Source organism: Macaca mulatta, chromosome 1 (assembly GCF_049350105.2).
Source record: "Macaca mulatta isolate MMU2019108-1 chromosome 1, T2T-MMU8v2.0, whole genome shotgun sequence".
Classification (NCBI taxonomy): Eukaryota; Metazoa; Chordata; class Mammalia; order Primates; family Cercopithecidae; genus Macaca; species Macaca mulatta.
In genome coordinates, this window is record NC_133406.1 from 233,980,570 (window position 1) to 233,997,320 (window position 16,751).

General features: G+C 43.7%; 1 protein-coding gene across 15 annotated transcripts in view; it reads right to left on the reverse strand.

Moving 5' to 3' along the window:
- Positions 1 to 16,519, reverse strand: part of CAMTA1 (calmodulin binding transcription activator 1) — a 973,269-nt gene extending 956,750 nt beyond the window's left edge. For all 15 annotated transcript variants that reach the window (XR_003725282.2, XR_003725281.2, XM_028840340.2 and 12 more), the window contains exon 1: positions 16,418 to 16,519. Coding sequence is in view for 13 of the 15 variants with exons in the window: in XM_077976328.1 (XP_077832454.1) it covers positions 16,418 to 16,462 (45 nt within the window). In the remaining 2 variants the exon portion in view is untranslated. The remainder of the gene's footprint in view (positions 1 to 16,417) is intronic.
- Positions 16,520 to 16,751: the final 232 nt, after the last annotated feature.

Consider the following 16,751-nt stretch of genomic DNA (forward strand, 5'->3'; position numbering starts at 1 on the left):
AAATTAAGGGCATTCCCATTGTGTATCACCACTAGCCATAGCTTATTTTCAAAGCATTCTGAAAATCATGACTTTTTTATTTTTATTAAACAAGTATTTATGTTCCCTCATCAAACGACAAGGGCCAGGAGCCTCATCAGTGGCGGGACTGTGGCAGGACAGTGACAAAGGTAGCAAAGAGTACCCACAACAACCTGGAGCAGCACCAGAGCAGCTAAGTCCATCCTCAGTTCCTCCAGACATGGCCGCAGAAGCTAAAGAGACTAAAAATACTTGGAGAGGACAGATAGAAGCTGTCAAGGATATTTGGCCCAGTTAGAGAGGTCGCCACTATCACCATATTTACATCAGAAAACACTCATACAAGCTGCAGTGGGCCATATTTAGAATAATTAGATTCAGTATAGAATGTCTGATGTTCCTTCCCTCCCAGAATGCCTGGAATAAATCTCTGGGCCTTGAATTTGGTCAAGTTATCTATGATCAATTTCCGGAGGACCCCTAGGAAGAAAGACAGGTACTTCAAAAATGTTAAGTACCCACTCTCCACCTTTCTAACTTGTTATGCTTTCTTTTTAGTACAACAGCCTCTATCAATAAAACCAAATGAGGAAGAAACTTCCATCAAAGCTTTGTGAAAGCAAACGATTCAGCCAGAACATTTCATAATGGCTGAGATGGAAAGGATAAGGCAGGGAATGTTTACACGAACACCAGGAACTTTAACTTGCCTCTCAGTATCTTTAAAAATGAAAGAAAGTTCCAAAAATGAATTATGTTCATGGCCTCTCCAAATGCCAGGCCTATAGTAGCCCAGGGAGTAGGCCCAAGTGAAGATGTGATATGATCAATGACAGTGGGCCCACAGCAACTCCCCAATCCACACGAGTTTCTAAATAGGAAGAGTCTTCATTTACTGAATTATTGGGAATAGATAGATTTTAATAACGGTTATATTAATCAACTCCAGAAAGTACAACTAAATGAATATAAATACTACCTCAAACAGAAAAAGTCTGAGGTTAGCAAATATTTTTCTTTTTTTTTTTTTTTTTTTTTTTTTGAGACGGAGTCTTGCTCTGTCACCCAGGCTGAAGTGCAGTGGCCGGATCTCAGCTCACTGCAAGCTCCGCCTCCTGGGTTCACACCATTCTCCTGCCTCAGCCTCCCAAGTAGCTGGGACTACAGGCGCCCGCCACCTCGCCCGGCTAGTTTTTTGTATTTTTTAGTAGAGACGGGGTTTCACCGTGTTAGCCAGGATGGTCTCGATCTCCTGACCTCGTGATCCGCCCGTCTCGGCCTCCCAAAGTGCTGGGATTACAGGCTTGAGCCACCGCGCCCGGCCAGCAAATATTTTTCATCTGTAATCATATATTATTTAAGTCTATTTTCCAAAACTAGGAACCCTCATCTATGTCTGAACAAAGACCTCAGATCTGTCATACAAAATAACTATGAATATTTTGGTGTCGTACATCTTTTTTAATAATTTTAAATTTTTTTTCACAGTTTGTTTGTTTTGAGACAGGGTCTCAACTCTGTCATCCAGACTGGAGTGCAGTGGCGCAATCACAGCTCACTGCAGCCTTGACCTCAAGGGCTCAAGCAATCCTCCAACCTCAGCCTCCCAGGTACCTGGGATCACAGGTGCGCACCACCACATCTGGCTAATTTTTTCTATTTTTAGTAGAGACAAGGTCTCACTATGTTGCCCAGGCTGGTCTCGAACTCCAGGGCTAAAGCAATCCTCCCACCTCGGCCTCCCAAAGTGTTGAGATTATAGGCGTGAGCCACAGTACCCAGCCTACATTTTTTAAAGTTAATATAGTATATTAAACAGACAGACCTAAAAAATTAAGCCGTCTATGTACCTCAGAAAGGAGACATCTGAGTGTCTGCAGTTCAAATCCCCCCATACGGCTTGAGTCAACATATTATTCTTGTCCTGGAGCAAGGACCTCAAAAGGAAAAGATACAGTTATACAGAATAGCTGAATATCAGGAAAGCAAGCCCTGAAATGAAATTCCATATCTCTGACTTCATTTCCTTATACAATAGTCCCCCTCTTATCCATGGTTTCAGTTACGAGCGGTCAACTAAGGTCCAAAAATAGGTGAGTATGGTACAATAAGATAATCTGAGAGAGACAGACCACATTCACACAACTTTTATTACAGTATATTGTTGCAACTTCTATTTTATCATTAGTTACTGCTATTAATTATTAATAGTAATTATTATTAATGGGAAGGAACTTTCAAGGTTATCACTAGGACAACCCTTTACCCAATACATGAATCCCCTCAAAATGACTACCAACTATCTCATTATATAAGAGCTGAGGGCTGAGAAAAGCAAGATGAGGAAAAGCTGTGGTGGAATCAAGAGTGATAAATGCAGAAATACCATCTGGTAAAAGAAGGTATGGAGGTCATGGAGAGAAAGGCTTCTAGCTTCTGGTCCACCTAAGTGGCAGCAAAGACAGTACAGGATGCAGCTCTGCTGGGATCCTTGAGTTCTGCTCACCAGCATTCCTAGCTAGTGAAAGAAAAGAGTACAAGCCAGGCACAGTGGCTCATGCCTGTAAGCCTGGCACTTTGGGAGGCTGAGACAGGATTACTGCTTGAGGCCAGGAGTACAAGACAAGCCTGTGCAACATAGCAAGACCCTTTCTCCATAAAATTAAAAAAGAATTAGCCGGGTGTGGTGGCACACACGCCCGTAGTCCTCGCTATTCAGGAGGCTGAGGCAGGAGAATCACTTGAACCCAAGAGTTCAAGGTTGCAGTGAGCTGTGATGGCACTTTAGCCTGGGTGACAGAGCAAGAGTCTGTCTCTAAAAAAATTTTTTAATTAATAATAATAAATAATGAATAAACAAACAATAAATAACAAATAGTAAAAAGGAAAGAGTTTGAGCTGGGAATCAAGGTGGGCTTGTTCTAAAAGCTGTCTAGGAAGCACAAAGCCTTCACGGCTGGAGAACTAACCAATCACTGATTGGTTCAGGGTTAGATAAAAATGATAATGCTTTAGCCAGGCATGGAGGCTCACATCTGTAACCCCAGCACTTTGGGAGGCTGAGGAGGGCAAATCACGAGGTCAGGAGATCAAGACCATCCTGGCTAACACGGTGAAATCTCGTCCTACTAAAAAAACACAAAAAATTACTCAGGTGTGGTAGCAGGTGCCTGTGGTCCCAGCTACCCGAGAGGCTGAGGCAGGAGAATGGCTTGAACTCGAGAAGCGGAGCTTGCATCACTGCACTCCAGCCTGGGCAACAAAGCAAGAATCCGTCTCAAAAAATAAATAAATAAATAAATAATGCTGATACTACCGCCAGTATTCCAGACATTCTGAAACCTAGTAATAACAGCCCACAACTTTTCATACCTACAGTGGCACATGGCTTTGAAAATTAGGGGGTTTTTACAGAGCCCCTCTACCATTAAATATTCTTTTCTTAGGCTGGGTGCAGTGGCTCATGCCTGTAATCCCAGCACTTTGGGAGGCCGAGGCGGGTGGATCACCTGACGTCAGGAGTTCGAGACCAGCCTGGCCAACATGGTGTCTCAACTGAAAATACAAAAATTAGCCGGGCATAGGGTTGGGCGCCTGTAATCCCAGCTACTTGGGGGGCCGAGGCAGGAGAATCGCTTGAACCCAGGAGGCGGAGGTTGCAGTGAGCCAAGATTGCGCCATCGCACTCCAGCCTGGGGGACAACAGCGAGACTTCATCTCAAAAAATATATATATTTTTTTTCTTTTTTCATTATCACTTGCAAATAGATTCTTTTACAGAAATCATACTTAAATAATATATAAATTATTTTGTTATTAGGGAAAATAATGTCATTCAAGTCAACTTCAATGTTTATTCACAGTCTACTTGCTTTTATTTCCTTTCTCTTAGCTAATCTACTGAAAGGAGAAAGCCAGTTAACAGACCACTCTTCTGTCACCTATTAGATAATATAGTTTAACCTAAAGGAACACAAAGTTCTAGTTTCATTCAATAATGGGAGGACACAGGATCTGTACTTGTTATAGCATTTAAAAAGTCATCTCAGGCCAGGTGTGGTGGCTCACGTCTGTAATCCCAGCACTTTGGGAGGCGAAGGCAGGCAGATAAGCTGAGGTCGTAAGTTCGAGATCAGCCTGCCCAACATGGTGAAACCCCATCTCTATTTAAAAAAAAAAAAAAAAAAAAAATTAGCCAGGCGTAGTGGTGCGTGCCTATAATCCCAGCTACTCGGGAGGCTGAGGTAGGAGAACTGCTTGAACACGGGAAGTACAGGTTGTGGTGAGCCAAGATCGCGCCACCGCACTCCAGTCTGGGTGACAGAGCGAGACTCTGTCTCAAAAAAAAAAAAACCCCAATAAATAAAAAATAAAGAGTCATCTCAGCCGGACATGGTGGCTCATGCTTGTAATCCCAGCACTTTGGAAGGCTGATGCAGGAGGATCGCTTGAGCCCTGTAGTTTGAGACCAGCCTGGGCAACAAGGCAAAACCCCGTCTCTACAAAAAATACAAAACTTGGCCGGGCGCAGTGGCTCAAGCCTGTAATCCCAGCACTTTGGGAGGCCGAGACGGGCGGATCACGAGGTCAGGAGATCAAGACCATCCTGGCGAACACGGTGAAATCCCGTCTCTACTAAAAAAATACAAAAAACTAGCCGGGCATGGTGGCAGGCGCCTGTAGTCCCAGCTACTCGGGAGGCTGAGGCAGGAGAATGGCGTAAACCCAGGAGGCGGAGCTTGTAGTGAGCTGAGATCCGGCCACTGCACTCCAGCCTGGGCGACAGAGCGAGACTCCGTCTCAAAAAAAAAAAAAAGAAAATACAAAACTTAGCCTGGCATGGTGGCATACACCTATAGTCTCAGCCACTTGGGGGACTGAGGCAGGAGGATTGCTTAGGCCGGGGAAGTGGAGGCTGCAGTAAGACAAGATCACGCCACTGCACTTCAGCCTGGGTGACAAAAGCAAGACCGTCTCGGAAAAAACAGTGATCTCAAGAGTAAGACTAGGTATCAATCAAAGTGGTTGCAGCTTGAATCATTGATTCTAATCATGAATTATTATTTAGCTAAAATGATGATTCCCAAATATAACACATTTTATTTCTAAATGTTTCTTGGCAAGTGAGTATCCAGAAAGTCAGCAAAACCCCCAAGAAAGTAGAGAAAATGAACTTTTTTACAGCTCACCATTCATCAACTACAGCAGGCTTGAAAGATACAATGGGCCGGAGGCTTAGCCTCAATTTTGGCCTGCAGAAGAAAACTCCAAATAAGATTTCTTCAAGAACTGCTCTAATGTAGTACTAAACTTCAAGGAGTGACCTCCCTAGAGGAGAAACTAGAGTTGACAGCTACACGAGTGCACAATCCAGGGGAGATGCACCCTAAGTCCAATACAAGGAATACTACACCGGTTCCATCACAATAATAATATATTAAAATAAAAGTATCAAACAATGAAGTAATTTAAAATATGTCAAAGGCAAGAAAATCCTCCAAAAAAAAATCTAAATCCATTACAAAGGTAATCTGAATAAAATATCATTTAATCTCCAGGCCTAACCTCTCTGAAATAAAGTTTTATATATTCTTCCAACTTAGTCAAATTATACAAGAAAGCTACTTTAGGCTGGCGCAGTGGCTCATGCCTCTAATCCTAGCACTCTGGGAGGCCAAGGTGGGTGGATCGCTTGCGTTCACAAGTTGGAGACCAGCCTGGGCAACACGGTGAAAACCCATCTCCGCAAAAAATACAAAAATTAGCCAGGCATGGTGGCGCGTGCCTGTAGTCCCAGCTACTCGGGAGGCTGAGGGATCACCTGAGCCCGAGAAGTCGAGGCTGCAGTGAGCCGAGAGAGATCGTGTCACTGCACTCCAGACTGAGTGACACAGTGAGACCGTCTCTCCAAAAAATAAAAAAAGAAATGCTATTTTATAACAAAGGAGCCACAGCATAGCACTCTCAACTTCCTGTAAGAACAAAAATATTGTGTCAATATGTTCACAACACAGTTCAAGTCACAAAATCATAAGATAATTAAATTGACTTTTTAGGTTTCAATCTGTTTAGCCAGAAACCTTATCCAAACTGTACTGATGCAAATCAGCATGAGAACTATAGTACTATCAAAGTAACTCCAGTATCTTATCTTTTGTTTTACCTTTTATCAGTGATTTATGGGCTGACTAATGGTAAACTGATTTGTGCATGTGCCAGAAGTCAGCTCAGGAATACAAAACAGGAAAAAAATTTAGAAGAATCAAATTCATGAATGAAAATGCTGACGTCATAGTTCAGTTCCCAGCAGAGTTTAGAGTAGCATATGAAAAACAGTGTATCTTCTGGAATGTTAAAACACCAAAGTCATTTGGTAAAGGAAATAAAAGAAAAAGTCATTCCTTGCTCAGAATGAGGGAACGGAGAAAAAGAGAAAAGCTCAATTAACAAGCTTTTCCATGAACCAAAAATGAAAAATATACAATGTATGTGGCACAAACTATCATAATCTCTAAACCACACATTTTGTGTTATTGTCAGAAATAGTATTTTTTAGGCGGGCCATGGTAGCTCATACCTGTAAATCCCAGCACTTTGGGAGGCTGAGGCAGATGGACTGCTTGAGACCAGGAGTTGAAGACCAGCCTGGGCAACACAGCAAGACCCCATCTCTACCAAAAAGAGAAAAAAAACCTAAGCAGGCAAGGTGACACACACCGGTAGTCCCAGTTACTCAGGGGGCTGAGGCAGGAGGATCATTTCAGCACAGGAAGCCAAGGTTGCAGTGAGCTATGGATTGCACTACTGCACTCCAGTCTGGGCAACAGAGCGAGACCCTGTCTCTAAAAAAAAAACAAGATAAAATAAATTTAAAAGAAGTAACATTTTTTACAGGCGATGACTAGTTGTGTCTCTAAATAAGTACGACATAGCTGCCCGCCCCAACTTTAAATCCTTCTCCCATCACGTGGCGTAACTTTCAAAAATGAATGCATAATACAGCTAGGCAGTCCTCCACGGAAAACGACCCAGCACAGCCATACCACACCTGATTTTAAGTAATTCTGAATAATATGGGGTGGAACTCAGTGACCAGAAGAAAGCTCCTGGAATTTTTATGTGAGGGAAGAAAAAAAAAAAAAGAAAGAAAGAAAAAAAGCCTTTATCTAATGATGTAATATAAACTAATAAAAAAGAAAGATTATAAAAATTTGATTTACTTAGAACTATTAAAAGTGGCTAGTGGCATGGATTGTTCATATCTTTCATCTCTCGGCAGGACTGAAAATACAACTAGTAATACAAACTTCTGTAAAGTTTAGACACAATTTACTAAAATCCTTTTATTCAGGACACTTAAGTAACTGATTCCTGGATGTCTAATGTTTCCCAGGGAATTTAAGATTATTACATTCTTAGAAAATAACAGTGACCCTCACATCCTTGGTAACCTCTCCAAAGCACAGAACTGTAAGGACATTCTCTCTTCTTCACCATTCATATGGCTTAAAGTAGCCATTCACCCAAAATGGATTTTTTTTTAATTTAAGCAATAAACAATTTTGCCAATAAACATTTTAAAAAGAAGATCTTACTAAGTTAAAATGCAAACATGCCAGTTTTATCGGTAAATCTAAAATGTGAAGAGATCATCTCACATTGTTGCCACCACAAGTATCTTTGAAAGAACATCACTACCCCCTTGTGGATTCGCAATAAAAAAATCCTTCTCTTGAATCTTTTTAAATATTCCATTTTGCTGAACTTCCATCAAAGTTTTCATTTTCTTCACTAAGAAGGGTTATTTCATTTCAATTACTTTTTAAAAAGACAAACTTAACATTTTTCTTAAAATCAATCCAATCAACTTACTTGTCCTCTAAGTGCCCCCTTTTTGGGGAGCATTCTTTATATGTGTACATGTGTCTATGCAATACAATAACCCTATCAACATTCCATTTCTTCTTCAAATATCTGAATTTATACTTCCAATCGTCACTTTGAGATTATTTTTAATCATAAATGAGTAATTTTTTCCACTACAGCATCTTTTTTCTTTCTCTCTGATAATTTCACACTTTGTACCAATCTCTTATTATCACTCCCAAATGATTTGATACCCAAATGCTCAGAAAACCAATGGGGCACATACATCATACATCCTCAGAAATGACTTTTCAGAAAAGGATTAAAAACCAAATCTAAGTTTTAAAAAGATTAATTCTTGATTGTATTAATATACATTCAGAAATGAGTCTGGCAATCTAAATCAACCATGATGAAGGAAAAACAGACAATAACTTTCCTTCAAAACTTGTAAAAAGAAAGGCTTCCTCTCTCTCTAAGTTGAAAGAATACCTCTGGTTGTATCTGTACATCATTCTAATATAACACACAAATACACCTTGTTGAATGTACACTGTAAAAAAGATTAAATGAACTTAAACATCTGATGCATCCTTTGTTATAGACACTAAATTTAGCTGAAAGTACAAATCACCACTGCAAAATGCACAGGCTACATGGAGAAAGAGTCATGACTGGCTGTACTGCCATTATTGGAAGTTAGCTCTCCATTCTCTTAGACATGTTGAACACAAAAGTAGGGACACGGTAATTTACTATTGTCAGCATTTATTTCAATGGTTAGAAGGGAATAAAGGGGGGAAAATTCACTTTGCAAGTGTTTTTAAGTGACTGAATACATAATCTTACCTTGTGGTAACTGATAAGGGGAAAAAATGGAAGAGATACTGCATGGTCTGTTGAACGAATGAATGCTCTATGTCCCAAAAGTCACACATCAGCCCCACTGAGAATATTACACACCCAAAAATTATCTGCTTATGCACCTGTCCAAAACTAGTGACTGAACTGCACAGCAGAGGCAATCAGAGCTGGGCTTCATAAGGTTTTGCTTTTGGGGGGGATTGTTATCATGATGGTTGTTTTGGGATTTTGGGGGAGCAGAGATATACGTAGGGGTGGGAGATGTATTTTAGATGGTATGAAGAAATGAAGTTAGGGATGAGAGCTACGCCACTCAGTCTCCACATAATAACATGTTTAAAATTATTAAGAATACAGCCCCAAACATTTCTTTCAAGAAATGTCACTTTGTACACATGAAACTATAAAACCGCAGAGAGCAGAGTGATGAATACAGCCCCAAACAAGCATATCTTCCTCGAAGTTACCTTCGGCTAACAGTCTCAGGAAAGGATATGTTACATGACTTGAAAGGCCTGGCTAAATTTGAAAAACAAAAACAAGAAAGTGACTGCAAAAGGATTCACGTACAAGAGAACAAGCAACTATGTCAGGAAAGGGCAAAACACTGAAGTTGAATATGGAAGAACCATTAAAAAAAAAAATCTCTAGTCATTCCATCTTATGCCATGTCAATCAGTTCAAAGTAAATGAACAATCCTCCAAAAAAAGAGCAGAAAGGGAAATAATGTGGCTGACCCTTGGCCTCTCTTTGCAGTGGGGTACATAATATTCCTCTGTAAGTCCAGGGTAATGAGGTAAAAAAAAAAAAAAAAAGCTCAGGAAACAGTACCAATCTTTACACAAGGAGGCCCATGACCTTCTACAAGCAATGGTGTTCAAAGCAGAGGGATGCAATACAGCCTTAGAAATACACAGCTAGCATACTGATGGAAAAAAAAAAAAAAACCACCACCCTTTACTCACCCTTTACTTTGTCCCCTCATGTGAAAAATCACGAACTGCTCTCCATTGTCAATATATACAAAGAAACACTTTCGGCCAGGCGCACTGGCTCATGCCTATAATCTCAGCACTTCGGGAGACCAAGGCAGGTGGATCACTTGAGGTCAGGAGTTCGAGATCAGCCTGGCCAATATGGTGAAATCCGTCTCTACTAAAAATACAAAAAGTAGCCGGGCATGGTGGTGGGTGCCTATAATCCCAGCTACTCAGGAGCTATGGCACAAGAATCGCTAGAACCCAGGAAACAGAGGTTGCAGTGAGCTGAGATCACGCCACTGCACTCCAGCCTGGGCAACAGAGCAAGACTCAGTCTCAAAAAAAAAAAAGAAAAGAAACACTTTCCTTATAAATGCATGATAATTATCATGGGAGACCATCTATATGTTTGTAAGTCCCTCTCTCTAATGACAGAATAGGAACATGGCTTAATCACAGGACGAAGGGACACTATATCCAGTGATGGCACAAAATAAAAGGATATGACAGTCAGATCAACCTGTAGCTCGAACCTGATTAGGTATTCAAGAAAAATAAAAAGAAAGATTATACACTATCTGGAAAATAGAGTGAATGACCGTACACTCTTATTCAAGTTACACAGACAAAGTAGTAGAGCAAGAATGCTTCTCACTCTCACTCTCAAACACACCAAAAACTAAAGGCAGTACTATATATAACAGGCAAAGGAACATTAGAAGAGGCCCCCATACTTCCTTGTAAATGAAGGCTCCAAATGAAATAATATACTTGGCTGTGCTTAAAGAAATTTATTGTGTCAAGCCAAAGAGACAGAAAGAAGCTGGCTAAATGCAGTGAAAATAAATTTCCAAAATCCTACATGGGGAGGCCCAGAGAATGAAGGACCCAGTGTTTTATCTAGAGATGCTATCTAGTTACAAATACTATTACTAGCTGCCTTGTGGCTTAAATCTCATTCCATCTACCTATTCTTAGGGAAACAAGAAGAAACAATGCCTTGTGCTAAAGGACAAAGGGATGGTGGGCATCCCCTTTTTACTAAAAGGCTACAAATACAGTACATCTACAAATACTTTTTTATAATAATGACAGGGCAGTGAATAAATCTCTCTGTGTGGGAAAGGACAAAAAGTAAAAGGAAAGGCCGAAGAAAAGAAAGGGAGGTCGGATTTAAGTCACCTAGAACATTTAAAAAAAAAAAAAAAAAGAAAAAGAACATAGTACATGATTCCAGAAGATACACAACACCTTAGAAAATGATCTGTACAATGAAAACGCAAAAGAAACACACATCACTTGTCAACACAAAATACACTCAGTCAGACACTCACATGACCAAAGGACACTGCCAAACCACATACTACAAATCTCACACAAGAGTGAAATACTAGCAGAATTGGTTTCTATATACATTGTAGAGACAGTAAATCTAATTTAATAGAGGAAAAAAGAAAAGAAGCATTTCAAAGTGTTAATAATTTTTATTATTATCATTATTTATACCTAACCTGTACCCACAAAGAATTTGAGGCAATTTACAAAAACAATAATACCATTAAAAAGCATAAATTAAAAGTCACATAATAAACAAAAGTGGTGATAATCATATCAGATACCTAGCCTAAGAATGAGCATCAATTAGGTATTAAATTTGGATATAATTCTTCGTGGCAGTGAAAATGTACCAGCAGCTCATATAGTTCTCACTATCTAATATGAACCGTACCAGTTAATCAGAAGAGAAAAATATTTTTATACCACTTCCTTATATAAAAAATAAATTTGACTCTACGTTCTATAGAATGCCTAGTGCAATGCTGCTGTTCAAATGTTAAGCATTCCAACCAATCATGTATCTAAACGACCTAAAAGTTATACCTACACAATCAGATTAAGAAGGCTGACTTTACTTTTTTCTACACGTACGTACACACACACACACACACACACACACACATACACTCTCTCTCTCTGCACACAGTCTGGGGGAAAGCTGCTAAATGACTCTCCCAGTCCACCCTCCCACCCTCTTCACCATCCCCACTTCTGCTGAGGAGGAAAAAAGGTTCAACAAGATAACTTACAAGTAAGTTAACAATCCAAAAACTTAAAAATCAGAAAAAAAAATTCCTTACAAGACTATATAAGACAAGCATTAAGATACACTGAAGGCCGCGCATGGTGGCTTGCACCTGTAATCATGGCACTTTGGGAGGCTGAGGCGGGCAGATCACTTGAGGTCAGTAATTCAAGACCAACCTGGTCAACATGGTGAAACCCCGTCTCTACTAAAAATACAAAACAATTAGCCGGGCAGGTGGTGCATGCCTGTAATCCCAGCTACTTGGGAGGCTGAAGCAGGAGAATTGCTTGAACCTGGAAGGCGGAGGTTGCAAGGAGCCGAGATCGTGCCACTGCACTCCAGCCTGGGCAACAGAGTGAGACTCTGTCTCAAAAAAAAAAAAAAAGAAGAAGAAGAAGAAGAAGATACACTGAAATGTCATTAATATAAAAGGCTAACAAGATCCAATAAGGTCTCAAGCAAAGTCACATCACTCCCTACAGCTCCTTGTACATAACAGAAGCTTAGTAAAGGTCTCCTGAATGAATGATTCCAGTCATGGGAGTATAAATATAAAAAGGACTTCTCCCCAGAAGGGTAAATTCAAAGATGCCACAGAAGAGGCAACGAACACAACTATGAGGGGAACTGAAGAAAATAAGAGAATCACCTTCTACTGCTTTTTCCATAAGGCAGGCAGAAAGAAGTGCAACTGCACACAAAGGGGTATTTCCCCCAAACACGAAAGGAAGAATGGCTCAAAGTAATGAAACAGTGGGAAAAAAATGTTAAGATTTTGAGACGGGCTATCTCAAAATCAGTCACAAAGAAGTAAAAACTGAGCAGGACACATGGGCTGACACCTAGCATAAATGGGGGACTACACTAAACACTACTCTCTAAAGAATAGGCTATTTCAGGGGGAAAGTCTAAAACCGCCAGAGCCTAAAAACTAAGGAAATAGAAAACACAGCTGAGCAGGATGCATAAATATGTCTCAGAGAGCAAGTAAGAACAACACTACTCTTTTGAAAAGGAAAAGCTGACCCAGTCTGACCTTGAGTAGAGGTTGCTCTGTATATGTCAACATTTTGAATCCACTCAACGATGAGATGGAGAAACCCAACATTTGCAGAAGCAGGATAAGTCAAGGCTCCAAGAAGACAAAGGAGGAAGAGGTCACCCAACCTAGTCCCAAAAACTGGAGGTAAAGGGTGAAGGGGAGGAAAGAGTCATGTTCTAACAGAGAGTCACACAGAAAGATGAAACTATGTGGTTCAGAGAATCCGTCTAGTTTGCCCAACTGCAACAGAGCATTTTGCACTACAGGGGTAAGAGGAAAAAGCTGATTTCCAATCATCTGTGGAGACCAGGGACACAGAAACACAACCACATCAAACTTAAGAAAAAGAGCCCAGCTTCAGACATTTAACCTCAAGTGTGTTCTTCCAACCAACCTTTACCACTTTTCCTTCCACTGCACCTTGCATGGAGACCCCTGCTTACCAGGGAAAACTCCCAAAGTCTCCATAGCGTCATGGAGGAAGGGTAGGAAGAACCACCACTGGAAACGGGATGACTCCGCTGAGTCTACGCCATCGACAGCAGGTAGTCAACTCTTCATTTTTCCGAAGTTCACTAATATCCCCTAAAAATACACAATCCCATCAAGCTGACTACAGACACAGAATACAAACAGCATTAAAAAATTTAAAACCAAGAAAAAAAAAGAAAATGAGTTCAAAAGCTCTACTTTCTGACACTGGGAATTAGGCCCACTGGACAACTCAATGTTAACTGAAAGGCAAAATCTAGAAGTCACAGACCAGCGCTGACCAAATCCCCGATGAGTCACTTCTCCTTACACAGTAAACTGAGGCAAAGCGAGCCTCCGAGCTAGAAAAGAGCTTTAAAGGCCAAAGCCCCAGAGCCCAACGGAACTCAGGGAGGATGAGTCTCCACACTAAGCCTGTCAAAGCAGCCATTCTGGATTTCATGAAGAGGGAGAAAGGGAAGGAGGGAGAAAGGGAGGAAGGGAGACCTGAGGAGGCAAAGCACCTGACTAGAGCCGACAGGGCTGCAATCATTCCCCTGACCAAGAGAAAAGAACTCGAAGAATAACGTCCCCCATCCTCTCATGAAGCGTCAAGGGCTTTTCCACAGGTACGTTTTGCTAATTTCACAACCTCTCTCAATTATTTAAATGGCCAAAATACAAAAGGGACATCTTTACGGTCATTCGTTCCTCCTTCTGTCACAGGAAAACACCTTCTTCTCACCCATCTCCTGTCATTTGTCCAAACACATGAAATCTCTTTCCCCTACACTGCAGTAAAGAAATCAAGAACTTTTCACTCTATGCAGAATCAGGCAACGAATACCACCTCTAAACTCAGAGTGCCAAAGCTGTGATGCGTATGGGCAGGCACTGTACGCTTCGCACATTCAGAGACTTCGTGAACGTGCAGGATGTCATTCTGCTTATTCAGTACGGTACACATTACAAACGAAAGAATGGTCAGAATTGGCCATTTATCAATGATTCTTCTGCTGCTGCTTCTAAGCCTGAAGAGTTACCAACAACGCTAATATCTAACTATATCATTACACATAAAAGGCCCCATATGCACCCAAAATGTAAAGGTAGTCATCTGACCCTTCCAACTTCCTGTGCACTGTATATGTAATGAATGTGATTTCATCTGTGTATACCTACATGTATGTATATGTAAACAAATGAATATAGCATCATGATCTGGTTCTCCAAATAGAACCACAACAGCAAAAAACAGAAAACATTCAAATTCCCCCTTCTCCTGAAAGCTACAAGATTTAAAGAAATGTTTGGATGCCACCAGAGACAACACCAGAGCCAAAGGAAGGTTCTAGTACAACAATGAGCACACAGGCAACCTCTTCCAGAATGGCATGTGGGCGACACGGGTGTCTACACTCCCTTTTCTGAATGGAAAGGCATATGGCTTCTCCTTACCCAGCCAACATGAATACAATTTGAGAAAATCAGAAAAAGTCAAAGTAACAGGCTCACTAAAGATGGCTGACTGGGAAGCAGAAGCCACAGAGGAGGATGTGAGTTCTCTCAAAAAAGAATCGGGAAGTTTATACCCAGGAAAGGTTCAAGGACTCTTGAGTGTGGGACGGACAAAGTCTGGTTCTCACTGCACAGAAGACAGTAATCAAAACGTCAAAAAACAAGGGCACACGACCCTTTTCCCAGTGGGGTAGTCAACTGGTGAAGGTTGCCCCCCTCCTGAGACACAAGAGTCAACTGGAAGCAAAAATATACCCCGGTCTTTCTCAGACACAGGAGCAACTAGTGTGGCTGGCCCCTTTTCACTCAAGCACTAGGCACAATGGCAGCCTGCCCCACATCTTACGGGGCGCCCACTCTCACCCAGACAAGGAACTCCGAGAAGAGAGAACAAGTCAGTGTAGACACACGAATGGGGAAAGGAGCACGGTGAATGTCCAGTTGTCTCCATAAGAAAAAGAGGGCAACTCAAAGGGTATTCAGGAAATGAGCTCACCCTAACCCAGCAAAGTGTGCGAGAGTATGCATGATCTGGGAGAAGTGTCTGCTTTCCTATTTAGAAATGACTTCAGAGCTGCACAAGCCCCCACTATCCACTGGGTGAGGAAAGAAGAACATGGGTAGCCAGAGTCCCCTTGTCCTGGCAAAAAGGGTCAACGGAGAGTGTGCAGAGGCCCCAAAAGATTCCAAAGAAGATGAGCGGATCAGACGGACCCCTGTGCCAAGGAAGGATCGGGGTCACGGAAGGTAAAGGGCAAGGGAGTGTGGAGATCCTCACTTGCCATAGAAACGGAGACCCCACCCTCCTGGCTGTGAGGGTGCAAGGGCAAGAGTAGGATGTGAACGACTGCGAGGGGCGGGGATGCTGCGCAGGCCCCCTTCCCTTCCCGGGAAGCGAAGGGGGAGGGGTCACACGAGGCCCTTCGGCCGAGGGACACTGGGCAGGACGGGGTCCCCCTGGCGGGGAGAAGCTCGGGGACCCCCCGCCCGCTTGGGGAGGCGTCCACAGGGCTGAATGGGGTGCCGGAGAGAGTACGTCTGGCCCTGCCCGCCGGAGAGCAGGGGGCCGGCGAGGGCTGAGCGCCGGCCGCTACCGCCCGACGGGGACCGGCCCGGAGCAGTGGGGCGCGGGGCCAGGGGCGCCCGAGGCGGATAAACTTTCCGCCCCGCGGCCCCCACCCCGGACCCAGCGCCCGGGGTGCGGGGGACGCGCCGCGGGCTCGGGAGCGGCGGGGATGCCCGGTCCGGGTGGGGGAGGCGCCGGCCCTCCGCCGGCTCCTCCTCCTCGCTGGGCCCGGTCCCCGCCCCGCGAGCCCCCCGCCCCCTCCGGCCCCAGCCCGCCCCCGGGGGTGGGGTGTGGGGCGCCGCGCTCCGCCGGCCCCGCGAGTCACCTCAGGACTCGGCCGCGCTCCGCCCCCCCACCCCGCGGGCCCCCTCCCCGGCCGGGTCGCCAGCCCGCCCGCCCGCCGCGCCCCCGCGCTCCCGCCCGGCGCCGCCGATGCCCGGGATGTCCGGCGGGGCCGGGTCCCGCCGCGCCGCCCCCCAGTCCCTCGCGCTCCGGCTCTTACCTTCCGGCTTGTTTTCGGCAGCCATTTCCCCTCCGCGCGCCACATCCTCCTCCTCCTCGCGACCGGGACCCCGAGCGCGCGCCTCGTACCGCCGCCGCCGCCGGCCCAGCCACCCCGCCGCCGCCGCGCACCCGCCCTGGCCCCGCCCCGCGGCCCACGCACAGCGCCCGTTGGGCCGTGGGGCTGCCACTCATCACTCCCGCCGCCAATCGCCCCGCACCAGGGGTCTCACTACTCTCCGGGAGGAGCGTCCTATCCATCCGGCCCATTGGCTGGTCACCACCCAACGGACTGAAAGGATTGGTCAAGAATCAACGCCCCCTCCCCACCCACT